The 18,189-nt window shown below is 47.6% G+C and overlaps 1 protein-coding gene across 1 annotated transcript in view; it reads right to left on the reverse strand.

The window, feature by feature from the left end:
• The window catches only part of SHROOM3 (shroom family member 3), a 340,442-nt gene extending 322,712 nt beyond the window's left edge, over positions 1-17,730 (reverse strand). The window contains exon 1 of the mRNA XM_060247163.1: positions 16,905-17,730. Coding sequence (XP_060103146.1) covers positions 16,905-17,072 — 168 coding nt within the window. The 5' untranslated portion in view covers positions 17,073-17,730. The remainder of the gene's footprint in view (positions 1-16,904) is intronic.
• Positions 17,731-18,189: the final 459 nt, after the last annotated feature.

Consider the following 18,189-nt stretch of genomic DNA (forward strand, 5'->3'; position numbering starts at 1 on the left):
ACTCCACAGACCTCAGCATCTCCCAGATCCACTCCCAAAGTCTCCGGGTATTTTCCAACACAGACCTGATAACCCTAACAGGAAGCTTCCTATTAGGGTTGCCAATCCCCAGATGGAGGCTGGGGATAGGGTTGCCAAGTCCGATTCAAGAAATATCTGGGGGTGGAGCCGGGAGTAAGGGTGTGGCAAGCACAATTTAAAGGGACATCACATTTAAAGGGACTACACTCATTTTAAATGCCTTCCTTCCATTTGTAATAATGAAGAATAGGGGCACCTTCTTTGGGGGCTCATAGAATTGGACCCCCCCCCCCAGTCCAATCTTTTTGAAACTTGGGAGTTATTTGGAGGAGAGTCACCAGATGCTATGCTGAAAATGTGGTGCCTCTACCTCAACAAATAACCACGGATCTATTCTCCATTATACCCTATGGGAATCATTCTCCATATGGAATAATGGAGTGCCCAGCAGACATTTTCTCCCTCCCACCCGGCTTTCTGATGACCCTGAAGCGGGGGAGGGCCTCCAAACCGGGGGATACCTGAGAATTGGCAGCCCTAGCAGGGGATCCCCCTGTTTGAAGACCCTCCCCCAGCTTCAGCGGCGGGAGGGCCTCCAAACCAGGGGATCCCCTGCCCCCACCTGGGGACTGGCAACCTATTGGCTCTTATATCAAGCCAGTTTGGCCACCCTCGGTATAGTCAAACAGAGCAGCCTGAATACCTCAGACTCAGACAAACCCAAACTTATCAGAGCTTAGAAGCTTAAGCAGGATCAGCTAGGGTTGTCAGCTAGGGGGTGGGGAGCAAAATGTCTGCAGGGCACTCCATTATTCCCTATGGAGACTGATTCCCATAGGGTATAATGGAGAATTGATCCGCAGGTATCTGGGGCTCGGGGGGTGGGGTTGTTTATTGAGGTAGAGGCACCAAATTTTCAGCATAGCATCTGATGCCTCTTCTCCAAAGTCCCTCCAAGTTTCAAAAAGATTGGACTGGGGTCCAATTCTATGAGCCCCCAAAGAAGGTCATTATTTCCTTCATTATTTCCAAATGGAGGAAAGGCATTTAAAAGGCATGCAGTCCCTTTAACTGCGATGGCCAGATCTCCCTGTGGAGTTCAATTATGCTTGTCACAACCTTGCTCCTGGATCCACCCCCAAAGTCTCCTGGCCCCACCCCCAAAGTTCCCAGATATTTCTTGAATTGGACCTGGCAAGCCTACTTCTCATCCTGGAGTTGACAGCCCTATACCCAGGGGATTTCTAGACAAAAAATTATTCTCTGCTCTTGCTGAGCATGGTGGAGGAGGATCTGTTTGGTTTAACATGAAGCCAGGCACATCTGTACATACCTTGAGCAGCGTGTCTGCAACGGTCCCAGCAGTCATGCCTTTTCAGGCAGATGTTCAGAAATTTTAAAGTGAGCCAAGTTAGGAGTTAACTATTTCTGCCCATTTCTAGGAGAAGCCAGCTGGTTGGGTGGCTGTGGTGAGAACGATGAAGCCACCTACCCCTCCTCCCACAGACACACACATCTGGCCGTGCAGAGTGCTGATTGGCTGTCCCTTGTCCAGATTCTTTCCCCGAAAATATGAAACTAAATGGCTTGACTTTTAAAAGAAAGTATTGAATAAATAGCTCGACACATCAGGTTCTTGAGAAAGAAAGCTCCTAAGGAAGTCTCCCCGAAGCGTGGTGGAGTGGAAATCCACGCTGAAGCTGGGTAACGTTGCGGCAGCAATGCTTCAGTCCAGAACATAACAAAAACTCACACTTGCTCAAGAAGAAAAGGCTTGTCTGTAGGCTGTGCCTAAAACAAGGGTGCTATTTTTATCCGTCAAAATGTGGCATTTTAACAGAATGCATGACTGCAGCCTGTCCAGGTGGAAAAGGACTTTCCCCCCACACGTCACCTTCCCTGTTTGAAGTTGGAAGCGGACCTGGGGCCAATTCTCATCACCGAGGAAGGAGTAAAGGAATGAGATGACGCGGCACTTGCTAGGCAATGGCACCAGCCAAGGCGGCATGTTTCCAGGGGGAACGGCTCGGAGATGGGAGGAATGTACATAAATCCTGTTATTTCTTAATGGGATTTTGGAGCTCACTTCTCAGCTCATGTTTTGAAATGTACACTCTGCAGCCCTCTTGGATATACTGAATTTTAAACCACGCTGCAGGAGCAACAGTCTTAAACACCTTTCTTACTTCTATGTGAAATAAAGTGACTTCAGCCAGCTCTGAATCAACCAAGAACACTTTATTTCAAGAAGAAAGAGTCACAGAGGAACACAGGCAAAGCTGCAACTATATATAGTCTGGCCATGGTTAACCACGCCCCCTTAGCAGGCAACAATTACTCCTATTGGCTCACTCCAGAATCCTTCATTTGCATATCTCTGTTACAAGTTGTTACATGCCTAGCATCCTGATTGGCCAGTTCTTCCATGCTTCAGGATCCTGGTTTGCAAGGAGTGCCTGTCTCAAGCTCAAGCAACAGGAACCCAGTGAGATGCAATACAGAGACTGAGCAATATATGCCAACCCATTTAGCTTTATAGATTCATGTGGGTAGCCGTGTTCGTCTGAAGGGTTAGAACAAAGCTTGAGTCCAGTGACACCTTTAAATGACACCATTAACACTCCCCTTCCTAAATGTATAGTTCGACCAAGCCTGTTTTAATGTTATCTGAAGTGTGCCTGCACACGAAAAGAATTAAACTTCGTTGGTCTTAAAGGTGCCACAGAACTGAGACTTCGTTCATTTAACTTTATGTTACATTTCAGACTGATTTAAGGGCTACTATGTTCAGGGTATGCTTTGTTAACTATGGTTTTCACTCTGTTACTATTAATTATTTCTCTCTTTAAATCACCTCTCCGAGAGAAGCCAGCTGGTGGCTTGGAGAATGCATTTGAGGTTAAAGTTGCTTTCTTTCCACATCTCCCTCCCTCCTCCCTTCCCCCCATCTATTTTCCTTCCTTCCTTCCTTCCTTCCTTCCTTCCTTCCTTCCTTCCTTCCTTCCTTCCTTCCTTCCTTCCTTCCTAGATAGTGAGACTCACTGGAAAAGACAATCACATTAGGAGAAGTTGAAGGCAGCAGAAAGAGCCAATATGAGATGGGCTGACCCAATCAAGGAACCCACAGCCCTCCGTTTGTTTTGTATAGTCAAGGTTCTATGCATTGATGAGTCGAAGGATAAGTGATAGCAAGCTCTTTATTAGGTACAGCATAGTGGGTGGCTGCACTACAAGACTGAGTACTAGGCCAACGGGGCCAAACTTATATACATCCCTGGGCTCCCGCGCAAGAACGTTATTGGGTCATTCAAACCGGCAGGGGCTTGTGATTGGCCCAGGGTGGCAGAGATTTGGATCCTGCAGCCTATTGTTCCCAAGTCCCCAAGCTCAGTCTGTATGGCTCCAATGAGCCAGGCAGGAACACCCAAAGTCTTCATTTGAGTCCACATACATAACAGTTTGAAAGACCTGAGCAAGACTGTTAATGATAAGCCATTTGGGAAGTCAGTAATTTGTAAGGTCATCAATGCCAGCACTTCTTTCCCGGTCACATGAGACCAGGAAAATGAATTTTTCTTCATTGATAACATGAAAATTGAGAAGCATCTAGAGCACAGGTCCCCAACCCCTGGGCCGCGGACCGGTACTGGTCTGTGGCCTGTTCCCAAGTGGGCCGCGCAGCCGCCCAGTCCCCACCCCGCGCAGCCTCGTCGTCCCCTGTTCATACCACTTTAAGGTCAGGGAAGGTGCCATGAAGAGCTTTCCAGGCCAACCTCCCCTGCCCCCTGCTGATCAGCTGATCCAATCAGCGGGGGAAACCACGGCAGCAGCGGAAAGCAACAGCTGAAACAGCCATGCTGCCATGGTTTTCCCAGCCGATTGGATCTGCTGATCGGCAGGGGGGAAGGTTGGTCTGGAAGGCGCTTCACTTTCTACCGCCTTAAAGTGGTAAAAACGGGGCGATGAGGCTTCGCGGGGGCAGGCAGCAAGGCTGCAGGGGGCGGGGCAGAGGAGGGAGGAGGAAACGAGGGGAGGAGGAGGAGGCGCCGCGGGGGGGGGGTGTGTGCGGTCGCTAGCTCTGAGGCTGAGGTGGGCCAGCCAGCCTGGGGCCGGTCCCTGGAACAAAAAGAGAAGAAGCAATACTGGACATGATTCAACATATTCCCATGATGGTCATTGGAGAGACTGGCAGCCGTGAAAGCAGGCTTCAACCCCTTTCCCTAGCTCTGAGACCTTTCAGTCATTAATCAAAGAGGACTTTAGTACAAAAGATCTGGCTGCCTGAGCATTCAAGCCTTACCAAGAATGAAATCCCATATTAGCAGAATGTACTAAAACAGTCTTTTCTCAAACTGAACTAATTTGGACTACAGAATTTCCGACAACAAAGCCCAATTCAAAGATGTAACTAAGACTGCTTCCAACATACTTCTTAACTATCCAGAGGCCTCTCCTCTGTTTTTTTTTATCCAGAAATTTTCCCAGCGCTTGGGAATTCCCTCCTTTTTACCTCCTCCCAACCAGGAAGCACTGCTGTTAGCTCACCATCCCCTGCTGTCGGCTGGGAGGGGACCTGGCAACCCCTCCGGGATCCTCCCCCACCCTTTCTTCAAGGTAGGGCTGCCAAGCCCCCGGTACGGGCGGGGATTCCCCCGCCCAGGAGGTTCCCAACCCGCCGGCCCACATTGGGCCAGCGGGGGGAACCTCCCCTGACGCCGCCAGCACAATGACGTCACCCGGAAGTGACATCACCGTGCCAGCGACGTTGCGTGGTGACCACTCTAGGCGATTCTGGGGAAACTCTATGGTCTTCCCGGACGCTCTAGCCATTTGGGAGGGGAAACTCTATGGAGGTTTCCGCTTCCAAATGGCTAGAGTGTCCAGGAAAAACATAGAGTTTTCCCAGAATAGCCTAGAGCGGTTGCTGCACAACATCGCCGGTGCAATGAGGGCTGGATCTTGGCCTTGTTGGACCGGGCCACGTGTGTCATAAAATGTAATGCCAGGTCAGGGAGATATAAACTTTAGAAGAAGAAGACACAAACAAACATACACACTCATTGGCTTGCTGAGCCTCAGCCAACAGAAGGAAGAGAGGCTTGGCTCAGTAGCTCTGCTGTGCATTTGAGAGAGCCTGTCAAAGCCAGCTCTCCTTTCCCCACTTCCTTTCCAAGGGAGGAGCTTTGCTCTGCAGCTCCTGTGTGATTGAGCAAGCCTGAAAAAGCAAGCTGTGATGCAGAAGGAAGCAAGAGAGGGAGAAGGAAGCAGATGACAGTGAGTTGCTGATAAACTTGATAGGAGCCCTCTGGGGGCCTGATTCGGCCCCCGAGCCGCATGTTTGACACCCCTGATTTAGACTACCCTCAAATGATTTAGTGCTTTACTAAAAAGTGGGCTCCATTCACACCAATGCATTTCTAGGGTGCCTTACTCAGGGCTGGTCTCAGCATACCTGGAATGGGTCATCAACTGGATCCCAGGGCTTCTGGCAGGGACCGCTACTGCGACTCCCCCACCCATATGCCCTCTCGGCTGCCTGCATGCTCCGCTAACTATGTCCCCAGCTACACACATATAGCAGCAGTCTTTCCAGCCATGCACATCCACGCGCCACTGGAGAAAAGGAGTGCAGGCAATGGGAGGGCTCATGATCAAAAGGGAGGAGAGCACGCACGCAAGTGGGGGCCATATCCACGAAGCTGCCTTATACTGCATCGGTCCATTAAGGTCAGTATAATCTATGCAGACCAGCAGCAGCTCTTCAGGGTCTCAGATTAGGGTTGCCAATCCCCAGGTAGGGGCAGGGGATCCCTCAGTTTGGAGGCCCTCCCCCCGCTTCAGGGTCATCAGAAAGGGGGGGGGGAGAGGGAAATGTCTGCTGGGCCCTGAGACTGATTCCCATAGGGTATAATGGAGAATTCATCTGCAGTTATCTGGGGCTCTGGGGAGACTGTTTTTTTGAGGTAGAGACACCAGATTTTCAGCATAGCATCTGGTGCTACTCCTCAAAACACCCGCTGAGTTGGACCAGGGGGTCCAATTCTATGAGCCCCAAAAGAAGGTGCCCCTATCCTTCATTATTTCCAGCAAAGGGAAGACATTTAAAAGGTGTGCGGTCCCTTTAAATGTGATGGCCAGAACTCCCTTTGGAGTTCAATGATGTCTGTCACAACCTTGCTTCTAGCTCCACCCCTAAAGTCTCCTGGCTCCACCCACAAAGTCTCCTGGCTTCACCCTCAAAGTCCCCAGATATTTCTTGAATTTGACTTGGCAATGCTATCTCAGATAGAGGCCTTTCACACCACCTATTGCCTGGTTCTTTTAATTGGAGATGCCATGGATTGGACCTTCTGACCGATTTCTCACTAGGCTTGTTCCAGACTCGGAGGCCTTTCCCCTCCCAGCGCTTCTGACCAGAGAGCCAGTTTGGTGTAGTGGTTAAGTGTGCGGACTCTTATCTGGGAGAAGCAGGTTTGATTCCCCACTCCTCCACTTGCAGCTGCTGGAATGGCCTTGGGTTAGCCATAGCTCTGGCAGAGCTGGCCTTGAAAGGGCAGCTTCTGTGGGAGCTCTCTTAGCTTCACCCACCTCACAGGGTGTCTGTTGTGGGGGGAGATGATAAAGGAGATTGTGAGCTGCTCTGAGTCTCTGATTCAGAGAGAAGGGCGGGGTATAAATCTGCAATTCTTCTTCTTCTTCCGATTTTGCACAAGTTGCAGTGCGGCTGCGACTTGCCTCACCTTTTTCCCCGCAGCAAACAAAAAACGGTTTTCAGAGGATCTTGCTTGCTGCGGAAAAGAGGCAGGGCAAGTTGCAGCCCCGTGGCAGCGTGTACAAAATCAGACAGAAGCTCTGGGGGAGGGGGAGGGCTCCGAGACCAGAACAAACTTAGTGAGAAATTGTCTATGTGTGCACAGCAGATGCTCTACCAATGAGCCATGGCCTCTCTTAGGCAAGCCTCATTTTGGACAGGAGCTCACAGGAGAAGAGCTCCAGAACCTCTAAATTTCATTGTGCTCTTTCTTTGGAAAGGAAAGGTCCCCTGTCGTTTCCGACTCTGGGGTGATGTTGCTTCCACAACGTTTCCACAGCGGACTTTTTACGGGGTGGTTTGCCATTGCCTTCCCCAGTCATCTACACTTTCCGCCCAGCAAGTTGGGTACTCATTTTACCAACCTCGGAAGGATGGAAGGCTGAGTCAACCTCAAGCCAGCTCCCTGAAAACCCAGCTTCCACCGGGGATCTTTCTTTCTTCTCTTTCGTTACCGCGCCCCCAAAAAACCCTTGCTTCTGGGCTCCATTGTTCAAACTCCCTGTGAAATTTTTGCTGAATTCTTAGTTCTGACAAACTTTCTAATATTTCTCCCCACAAAAAAAAGGGAAAATAACCAAAACATATAAAGCAGACAGATGGAAATCTTCATCATGCCACTGCAGCCACAGAGGCGAAACTAATCTAAAAAGTACGATGGGAGCGATACTCCCTCTAAGCTGTAGAGCTTTGTGAGCAAAAATTCTATTTGGTGAGCTAATGGCTTTAAAGTTGTGAGCCGCTGCATAAATTAGTTTGCTCTGGAGCCATTTTTCCTGAGCGAAGACAAAAAATGTGTGAGCTGGATGCTAAAAAACGATGAGCTAGCTCACACTAACTCAGCTTAGAGGAAACATTAGATGGGAGTAAGGTTTTATTATGAGCCTTATAATTCAAGAAGCATTTTAAGGTAGGTGCTGAGCTGATATAATTTAGTACACCTCCCAGTAATGTCAGGGGTGTGAGGCATATGCAAATGAATTAGGCGAATAAGCTTCAACATCTCTTTTTCTATGAAATGACCCCTATTCCTAGGTAAGGAAGGAGGCATGACCAAGGGTCATTATCTGCCCACAGCCCCCCCCCCCCCCCAAAAAAAAACCTGGACCTGGCCTGCGAATGCTTTAAGTGAACCATATTATACAGCTATGTGTGTCTGAGTCATCTCTTTGGTTAAAAAAAACACAGCAAGTCTATTTCATTAAATAATAAAATGTTTTTTGAATTGTGGGAAAATATCTCTAGTGTAAGAAATTATCCTCTTCAGAGCAGAAGAAAATGACCTAACGGGAGAAATGCTGATAACTCTGCTTCCTTTGATCAAAATATCTCCATGTTTGGAATGCCTTGAAAGGAAGACACTTGGCTGAATCTATCAGCGGGCTTTGGAAGTCCAAGATGTCTTTTGAGGTTTTGTTTGACTACAGTGGATGGGATGATTTAGTCTCACTTCTCTGCACTATGAGCTCATCTGAGTGGGGAGCCAAAAGAGGTGGGACAATCTTTTAAAACTTATCGGCACAGAGAACATCAGTACAAGAAACTCTGACTTTAGAAACTCATCCAGAATACATTAAGATTTCAGACGAGATATTGTAAGTTGGATCAGGCCTTTAAGGTGACCTATATTGGACTCAGGGTTGCCAGATCCAATTCAAGAAATATCTGCGGACTTTGTGGGAGGAGCCAGGAGACTTTGGGGGTGGAGCCAGGAGCAAGGTTGTGACAAGCATAATTTAAGGGAGGAATGGTGGCTCAGTGGTAGAGCATCTGCTTGGGAAGCAGAAGGTCCCAGGTTCAATCCCTGGTATCTCCAAAAAAGGGTCCAGGCAAGTAGGTGTGAAAAACCTCAGCTTGACACACTGGAGAGCCGCTGCCAGTCTGAGTAGACAATACTGACTTTGATGGACCAAGGGTCTGATTCAGTAAAAGGCAGCTTCATATGTTCATGTTCAAACTCTTGAACCATTTCAATTTCTTCATCATATGAACTCCAAAGGGAGTTCAGGCCATCACATTTAAAGGGACCACACACCTTTTAAATGCCTTCCCTTCATTGGAAATAATGAAGGATAGGGGCACCTTCTTTTGAAGCTCATAGAACTGGACCTCCTGGTCAAATCTTTTTGAAATTTGGTGTTTTGAGGAGAGGCACCAGATGCTATGCTGCAAATTTGGTGCCTATACCACAAAAAGCCAACTAATAAGATTGTACTGGTTTAGTGAGTTAGTGGTGGTGGTTGAAAATGCCATCAAGTTGCAGCTGACTCAAAGTGAACTAACTCTGTAGGTCAGGGGTGTCAAACATGTGGCCCGTGGGCCAAATCACCCCCCCCCCCCGGAGGGCTCATATCAGGCCTGCAAGCAACTCACTGCCATCTGTTTCCTTCTCCCTCTCTTGCTTCCTTCTGCATCACAACTTGCTTTGCCAGACTTGCTCAATCGCACAGGAGCTACAGAGCAAAGCTCCTCTATTGGGGAGGAAGTGGGGGGAGGAGAGCTAGCATTGGTAGGCTCTCTCAATTGCACAGCAGAGCTACCGAGCCAAGTTTGTCTTCCTTCTGTTGGCTGAGGCTCAATAAGCCAGTGAAATGGATTAGACTGAGTGTGTGTGTTTGTCTGTGTCCTTTATAAAGTTTATATCTCCCCTACCTGGCATTACATTTTATGACATGCATGGCCCAGAGTGACAAGGTCTCGTTTATGTCCAGTCCAATTTTTATAACAAATGGGTTTTTATGGCACCCCTGCCATAGGGTTTTTAAGGTAAGAGATACTCAGAGGTGGTTTGCCATTGCCTTCCTCTGTTTAGCGACCCAGGACTTCCTTGGTGATCTTCCATCATGGGATTTGTGTGGACAACCAGGGCTAGGGTTACCAGGTCCTTCCTGGCTACTGGTAGGGATGGGGAGTAAGGTTGCCAAATCCAGTTGGGGAACTCCTAGAGATTTGAGGGTGCAGCTGGAGAGGACAGGGATCTCAGAGGGGTACAGTCCACCCCAGAGCATCCACTGTCTCCAGGGGAGCTGCTCTCTGCAGTCTGGAGATGAGCTGTAGTTCTGGGGGATCCTAAGTCTCACCTGGAGGCTGGCCTCCCTAAACCAGGGCCAACTTGCTGAATTTCTGAGATCAGCTAGCCTGGGCCTTCCATGTCAGGGATTGCTTTAGTGTAGAGGCAGGCAAATGACATCCTAGAGGGAGGACACACCTGGACCATAGGAGCTTTTTACTGGGTTTTCAAGATAAGATGGTCAACAATTCATCAGCACCATTGGGACACTGGATGCTCCTGCAAAACGGCTAAACAGCCTAAAGTGCTAAGTACTACTGAAAGCAGCAGAATGGGAGAGGGGACCACATCTGGGTCTCCAGCACTCTGCTTTAAAGGCTCTGATTTGAATGCTGGCTGTTTCCAGGAAAAAGAAGTGCCAGAAGGGCCTCAGACATGACTCCTGGCCACATCTTTTCACACCTGGTCTAGTGGACAGGCAAGTAATGCTTAAGGACAGCGACGGTTGCCATACTGGCACGTTCTTCTCCCCACCCCTGATGTAATGACTGAACAATAGCACTTTAAACGAGACGCCATCGGAGGTTTGTAATTTATTTTTAATGTAACTGATTTTATTGATATTAATATATGCATTCTATTTTAATGTTGTACATTGCCCAGAGCCTGGCACTAGCTGGGATGGGGCGATTCATCAAGTTTAATAAATAATAATAATAATAAAGTCATTGACTGTCAGTGCTCTCCTAAGTAAAGTTACACAAAGAAGAAGAAGAGGAGGAGGAGGAGGAGGAGAGGGAGGAGGAGACAGGATTTATACTCCACCCTTTGCTAGCCAAAAGAATCTCAAAGCGGCTTACAATCTCCTTTCCTTTCCCCTCCCTACAAAAGACACCCTGTGAGGCAGGTGGGGCTGAGAGAGCTCTGACAAAAACTGCTCTTGAGCAGAACAGCCCTGAGAGAACTTGTGGCTGGCCCAAGGTCACATCAGCAGGTGTATGTGGAGGAGTGGGGAATCAAACCCAGTTCTCCCAGATAAGAGTCCGTGCACTTAACCACTACACCAAACTGACTCTGCTCACATGGCTTAGGTCCATATAAATCGTTGGGATAACCTTTCAAGGGAATTCCCTCTGTTCTTCATCAATGGAAAAGCTGCCTGGATCCAACCGAACATGTAAAATAATCCGTTTCTGAGAAGGATTGGGGGGAGGGGGGGCTACCACGAGTTAATACCGGGAGGCAGATGTTGCTGTCTGATCAGCCATTTTAAATCCAGAAGGAAACAGCAGCGACATCTGGTTATACTGTGCGTCTGAACAGGGCCTACAGCTTACAAAAAGCTCTTACAAAAAGCTCTTGTAAGCTCTTGGAGGATTGGCTACATCAGGGGTGTGTGGCCTAATATGCAAAGGAGCTCCTGCTAGAATTCCACCCCTGAATGGGAGACCACCAAGGAAGCCCCGGGTTGCTACGCAGAGGCAGGCAATGGCAAGGCACTTCTGAATGTCTCTTGTATTGAAAACCCTACAGAGTTGCTATAGGTCAGCCGTGACTTGATGGTACTTTCCACCACCCAAATCCTGCTGGGAGAAAAACCTTGAGATTTTTTTCTTTTTCATGCTTTCCCGGAGCAACACCAATCAGGTACAGAATGGCTTGGTGCTTATGGATTTAAAGAGATGAATGAGCAGCATAACAGCAGGGGGCAAAGTTCCCGGGTCACTGCTGCACAGGCAAGAATGCAATTGAGGCCTCTGTTCCTAGGACAAGAATCTGCTCTCTTGTTAATTATGTGGCTGTTGAATCTCAGATTAAAAAGGGCATTTCAGAAGCTCTATGGTATGCTAAGCTTTTCCAAATGGCCCGAGTTGGAACTATTGAAACAGCAGAGAAATGGATCCTACTGAGCAGTACCCTGAACTACATTATGGATGTGGCTTTAAATTAAAAATTCCCGCAACACTCAAGATGGATAGAGAGGGAATTAAAGACTCAGTCTGGCTGCGAAACTTCAGCGCTTACACTGTGCGCTTGCAGAATCACAAAATACCAAGACCGATTTCGCACTCACCCTACACCGCTCTGACGTTCCTCTTTTCAGTGCGGCATCATTCCGATTTCCCACTATCTGCCCTGGGGCTTCAGCAAAGATCAGCCTTTTTGTGCAGTAAAAAGAAACTGGTTTTTAGTGGTTTCTCTTTGCCATGCAAAAATGGCCAGATAGTGGGAAATCGGAAGGATGCCATGCTGAAAAGAGGCACGCCAGAGCGGTGTAGGGTGAATGCAAAATTGGTCCCTGAAAGTATAATGGAACATACCTAGCCATGGCAAAAAAGTGGTAACGCAACAGTGGAGAGGCAGATTATAACCAAGGTTGCACAACTCTTGGAAAGGAGAAGTCCACAAGGAGAATGCCTACAGGCAGGGCTATTCTTGGAGGAAAAGCCCAGCAGGAACTCATTTGCATATTAAGCCACATCCCCTGACATCACCATTATTTCGCACAGGGCTTTATTGTAGAAAAAGCCCAGCAGGAACTCGTTTGCATATTAGGCTACGCTCCCTGACACCAAGCCAGCCGGAACTGCATTCCTGTGTGTTCCTGCTCAAAAAAAGCCCTGCCTACAGGACCTCTGATTGTTAATAAATTAATTATGCACTGTCAAGTCACCAGTGACTGATGGCAATCAGGGGAGGGATGGTGGCTCAGTGGTAGAGCATCTGCTTGGGAAGCAGAAGATCCCAGGTTCAATCCCTGGCATCTCCAAAAAAGGGTCCAGGCAAATAGGTGTGAAAAAAACTCAGCTTGAGACCCTGGAGAGCCGCTGCCAGTCTGAGAAGACAATACTGACTTTGATGGACCAAAGGTCTGATTCAGTATAAGGCAGCTTCATATGTTCATATGTTCATGGTGTTTCAAGGTAAGAGATGAGCAGTTTGCCAATGCCTGCCTGCCTCTGCATAGCAACCCTGGTCTTCCTTGGTGGTCTCGCATTCAACTATGCTACTAACCATAGCTGATCCTAGGGTTGCCAAGTCCAATTCAAGAAATATCTGGGGACTTTGGGGGTGGAGCCAGGAGACATTGGGAGTAGAGCCAGGGGACTTTGGAGGTGGAGCAAGGTTGTGACAAGCATGATTGAACTCCAAAGGGGGTTCTGGCCATCACATTTAAAGGGACCGCACACCACTTCCTTCCTTTGGAAATAATGGATACGGGCACCTTCTTTTGGGGCTCATAGAATTGGACCTCCTGGCCCAATCCTTTTGAAACTTGGAGGGTATTTTGAGGAGAGACAATGGATGCTATGCTGCAAATTTGGTGCCTATACCTCAAAAAGCCACTCCAGAGCCCCAGATATCTGCAGATCAATTCTCCATTATACCCTATGGGAATTGGTCTCCATAGGGAAAAATAGAGTGCCCAGCAGACATTCCCCCCCCCCCCCCCCCGCTGCTTTCTGATGACCCTGAAGCAGGCGGAGGGCCTCCAAATTGGGGGACCCCCTGCCCTCACCTGGAGATTGACAACCCTAGCTGATGCTGCTTAAGCTTCTAGGCTCTGATAAGTTTGGGTTTGTCTGAGGTATTCAGGCTGCTGTTTGACTATACGGAGGGTGGCCAAACTGGCTTGATATAAGAGCCAATAGGGTTGCCAATCCCCAGGTGGGGGCAGGGGATCCCCCGGTTTGGAGGCCCTCCCCCCGCTTCAGGGTCATCAGAAAGGGGGGGGGGAGGGAAATGTCTGCTGGGAATTCTATTATGGAGATTTATTCCCATAGGAAATAATGGAGAATTGATCCACGGGTATCTGGGGCTGGGGGAGGGGCTGTTTTCTGAGGTAGAGGCACCAAATTTTCAGTATAGCATCCAGTGCCTCTCCCCAAAATATCCTCCAAGCTTCAGAAAGATTGGACCAGGGGTCCAATTCTATGAGCCCCAAAAGAAGGTGCCCCTATCCATTATTTCCTATGGAAGGAAGGCATTTAAAAAGGTGTGCAGTCCCTTTAAATGTGATGGCCAGAACTCCCTTTGGAGTTCAATTATGCTTGTCACACCCTTGCTCCTGGCTCCACCCCCAAAGTCTCCTGGCTCCACCCCCAAAGCCCCCAGATATTTCTTGAATTGGACTTGGCAACCCTAGCCACATAGAATAAATGTTATATATTTGAGAGCCACAAGACATGAATGTCAGATGTTTGAGACCAGGCAGGCAGGCAGGCAGGAAGGAAGGCTTCCATGTCTTGTGGCTCTCAAAAATTTGATGCTTATTCCGTGTGACTCTTACGTTAAGCAAGTTTGGCCACCCCTGCATTAAATCATGGAATGAAGTTTTAAAGACTAAAATTCACAGCAGGATTTTGCAACGGTGAGAAAATAAAATGGTGGAGACAGTTTATATATTTAGTTAAAACTTGACTGCAATATGCACAGCTTATTTTTTTTTTAAGAGACAGATTACTCTTATTGTTGAAAACGAAGGAGACAGCAGCACATGGTCTCTATAACGACCAGTTTGTTTAATGTCAAACATGTCAGGAGTGTGGATGATATCATGGGGAGTTCAGTCTCTTACATCCTCTTTCTTTACAACACTGCAAAATTAGTGGATTGGAAAAAAACCTTAGCCGTCTCTTACTTAAAGTCAGAGGAGGAATTCTAGCAGGAGCTCCTTTGCATATTAGGCCACACCCCCATGATGTAGCCAATCCCCCAACCTTTCTTCACAGGACTTAGTCTCCAGACCCTTTACTGTCTTCATTGCCCTCCTCTGGACACGTTCCAGCTTGTCTATGTCCTTCTTAAATAGAGGTGCTCAAAACCTTGCTCACAGGTTACACCAAGTGTGTGCGGTACATACATTGTACATGCATTCAAGGTAACTTGTGAACAGGGCTGGCAGTGTTTCCACTTGATTTTTCTACTATACATATGTTGAGTCATTCTCATGTTACGTTCAATGCACATACAGCTGAGCATGTGATACAAACCACACATTTAATCCAGGCAGCGGTCTCCGGTTTCAATTGTTAAGTGAAAGCGCATTTGCTGTTTCTTACAAACCAATGGAGATGTAAATTTAGGATGTACTATCGCGTGTGAACAGGGCTATAAACGCTTCTGTATTCTGCATCAGCCTTAGCTTAGGAATATTTTGCAACCTTGATGCATGTATCCTGAAACCAAAATGATGGGTTTAAAACGGTTTCATTTCTCTGCTCTGATATAGGGCCAAAATCTGAGCATGAAGCTAGAGTTCCATGACTGGAACGACAGGTGTGTGGTTTGGTTAGGGTTGCAAAGTTCCCCGTGGCCGCCAGTGAGGGTGAGGGATGGACGTGGGTAGGGTTGCTAGATACAGGTTGGGAAACTTCTGGAGATTTGGGGATGGAGCCTAGGGAGGACAGTGGGGTACAATGCCATCGAGTCTACCATACAATGTACCTCAGTGGGGTATAATGCCATAGCATCTACCCTCCAAAGCAGGGGTCCTCAAACTACGGCCCGCGGGCCAGATGCGGCCCGCTGAGGACGTTTATGCGGCCCGCCGGGTTATGGCAAAATCAGACCGGAAGTGACGTTCGACCTAAACTCGCGTTAGCAACGCACACTTCCGGCACTGGGCTGAGGCGGCGGAGACAGAGTGCGAGGTGATACCGAGGTGAGGTGAGTTCCCAGGCCGGGGTGTGTGGTGTGGGGAAGGGAGAGGGATGCAGAAGACGGAGAACTGACGGCCCGCGGCCTTGTACAGTAACGGCAGTCCGGCCCTCCAACAGTCTGAGGGACAGTGAACTGGCCCCCTATTTAAAAAGTTTGAGGACCCCTGCTCCAAAGCATCCCTTTTTTCAAGGAGAACTTATTTATGTAGACAGGAAATGAGCTGTTATTCCGGGAGATCCCTAGCTCCCACCTAGAGACTGGTATCGCTAGATTTGTACCTAAAATCAAGTACCGGGAGAAGGAGAAGAGTTGATATGGCTTCATCTGGGGAGTTAACTCTCCCTTTCTGATCCACAGCAGTCCCCTCCGTATGGTTAGCCCCTGTAGGGATAAAGATGGGTACTATATTGTGTCTTTTTGCTTGCTGGGGTTTAAAGTGGTGGTGGTGGGTGTTTTTCAACAGAGGCTATGGTCTGGGGGGACATTCCACACCCCCTTCTGGAATGCTACGGCCCTAATCCATATATATCCCCCCACTTCTGCAATAGCTCTTAAAGCTCAAATAATGTCTGCAGTTCCAGTCAGAGAAGTCCAGTGATACGTGACCGTTGGCCCTAATAATTTCAAATCCAAGTATGTTGCCTTATCTTGGTTGCCAGTTAGCTCACTTAAATTGTGCAAGATTGTCCCTTTTTTTAAAAAAAACACAGAGAAATGAAGGCTTAAGGGATACAGGTGGCTGAGATGGATGTTCTCTTGCGTAAACCCCTTTGAAACATGGTCTCATACAGGTCTCAATAGTTTCAAAAGGGCTTACATCCAGTGTTCCCTCTAAGCCATGGAGTCTTGCAAGCAAAAGTTCTACTTTGTGAGCTACTGACATTAAAGTTGTGAGCTATTGGCTTTAAAGTTGTGAGTTACTGCATAAATTAGTTTGCTCTGGGCTATTTTTCCTGAGCTAAGACAAAAATGTGTGAGCTGGAGGCCAAAAATCTGCGAGCTAGCTCACACTAACTCAGCTTAGAGGGAACTCTGCTTACCTCATGAAAAGTTCCTAGAATTGCATGCCCACTGTGGTTTTGCCTCATAATGCCTCATAAAATTACCTTTTCAGTGAATCAGGAGTTAAGAGGTCCCTAGCCCGTTCCTGGAAGAAAATCTTCTCTTTACACCTGGGCTGCGATCACACACACTACATAACCCACTTTCAATCCACTTTCAATGCATTTTCCAATTGGATTTGGCCAGTTCACACAGTAAAATCCAGTTGAAAAAGTGCATTGAAAGTGGATTGAAAGTGCATTATTTAGTGTATGTGTGACTGCAAGTTGGCGTCAATAGCAAATTTAGCCCCAAATTGCTGCCGAACACATCTTTAGTGCAAAGATGCAAGGTTACCTTGGAGATGATTAATCGTTCCCCGTGCTCCAGTCCGCCTTTCAGAGTAAATCCCCACGGAGCTCCTCCTTGGAGAAAAGCCTTCACATAAATGTACCTTCCTTTATGGACTACGTTGGCGCCCGCAGAAGTGACGGTCCCTCTGCTAAGATTGTCCAAGATCCTCATGATTTCCTCAAGCACTCTCTGCAGCCAAAACAGTCACTGAAAGGGCCTGTCCGCCATAAATTGTCCTGTCGCTTGCAATACCAGAAGCTGCTAGGACTGCCAAGAGAGCATGTTTTCCTTCTGACCTGAAGTCCAGGACGCCGCATTCACCGCTCTTCGAAGCAACATTTCGGCACATCATCTCAATATTCAGAATTTTTTTTAAAAAATGTGTAGTTTCAGTGGCTGAATCTTTCCCTGCGCAAAGCCTCACAAAAGCGAGACGACTTGTTCCTCACTCCATCATCATCATCGCCATTATATTTTGGCTGTGAACGTTTCCAACCTATGGCTATTTCACATTACATAGGACAAAAACAGAGAGGAGGAAGGGAGAAAAAAGTAAAAGGTCCAACTACTATAGGTAGCAAACTCCACAAATGCGGCACCAGCACTTCATTTTTGATTGATTATCAGCCCTTTTCTCCCCTTCTGCGAGCAGTTTACCATTACAATGGACGTTTTTTCCTCAGTTCATTGCGTCCAAAGAATGAGAGGCGTCTTCTCCCTCTCTCTCTTCCCCCCACTTCTCTTTTCTGCTAACTTCACAATTTTCTGACTTGTCAAAAGTGGCAGGGAGAAGCAAGTCAAGCTCAGCTCTTTTTAAAAAAAAAGAAAATACCCTTATTCTCTTGGGCTTGAAACTTGAAATAGTTTCCCAGTTGAGTTTATGAAAGGGGGAAAGACAGCTCGCCAGGAGAACAGGAAAAACAGGTGAAATTAATCCCTTGAAAAAATGTTAAGAAGATAGCTTAAAGCTTTCCAAGCCCTTTCCCACTGCCCTGTCTGAGTTGTCAGTCTTGCGGCAGCTAAAGCGTAGGGGGGACTGGAACAGGGGTGGCCCATTTTGGCACATGAACCAAAGAGCTATGTGGTGCCACGAAGGCAGCCATATTTATAGGAATTTCAGAGGCCATGTTATAATGTTGTGGAACTTCTGTCTTCGGGGAGGGGGGGGGGACATTAACAACTTAATATGTTATATATTCTGTCAGCAATTACTTTAAAATGGTTTAAATTCAGTGCTGTTTATTACAAATATTATGTGTTATGTATCAGTGGGTTTATGGGAGCTTTC

This window comes from Heteronotia binoei, chromosome 9, assembly GCF_032191835.1.
Source record: "Heteronotia binoei isolate CCM8104 ecotype False Entrance Well chromosome 9, APGP_CSIRO_Hbin_v1, whole genome shotgun sequence".
Classification (NCBI taxonomy): domain Eukaryota; kingdom Metazoa; phylum Chordata; class Lepidosauria; order Squamata; family Gekkonidae; genus Heteronotia; species Heteronotia binoei.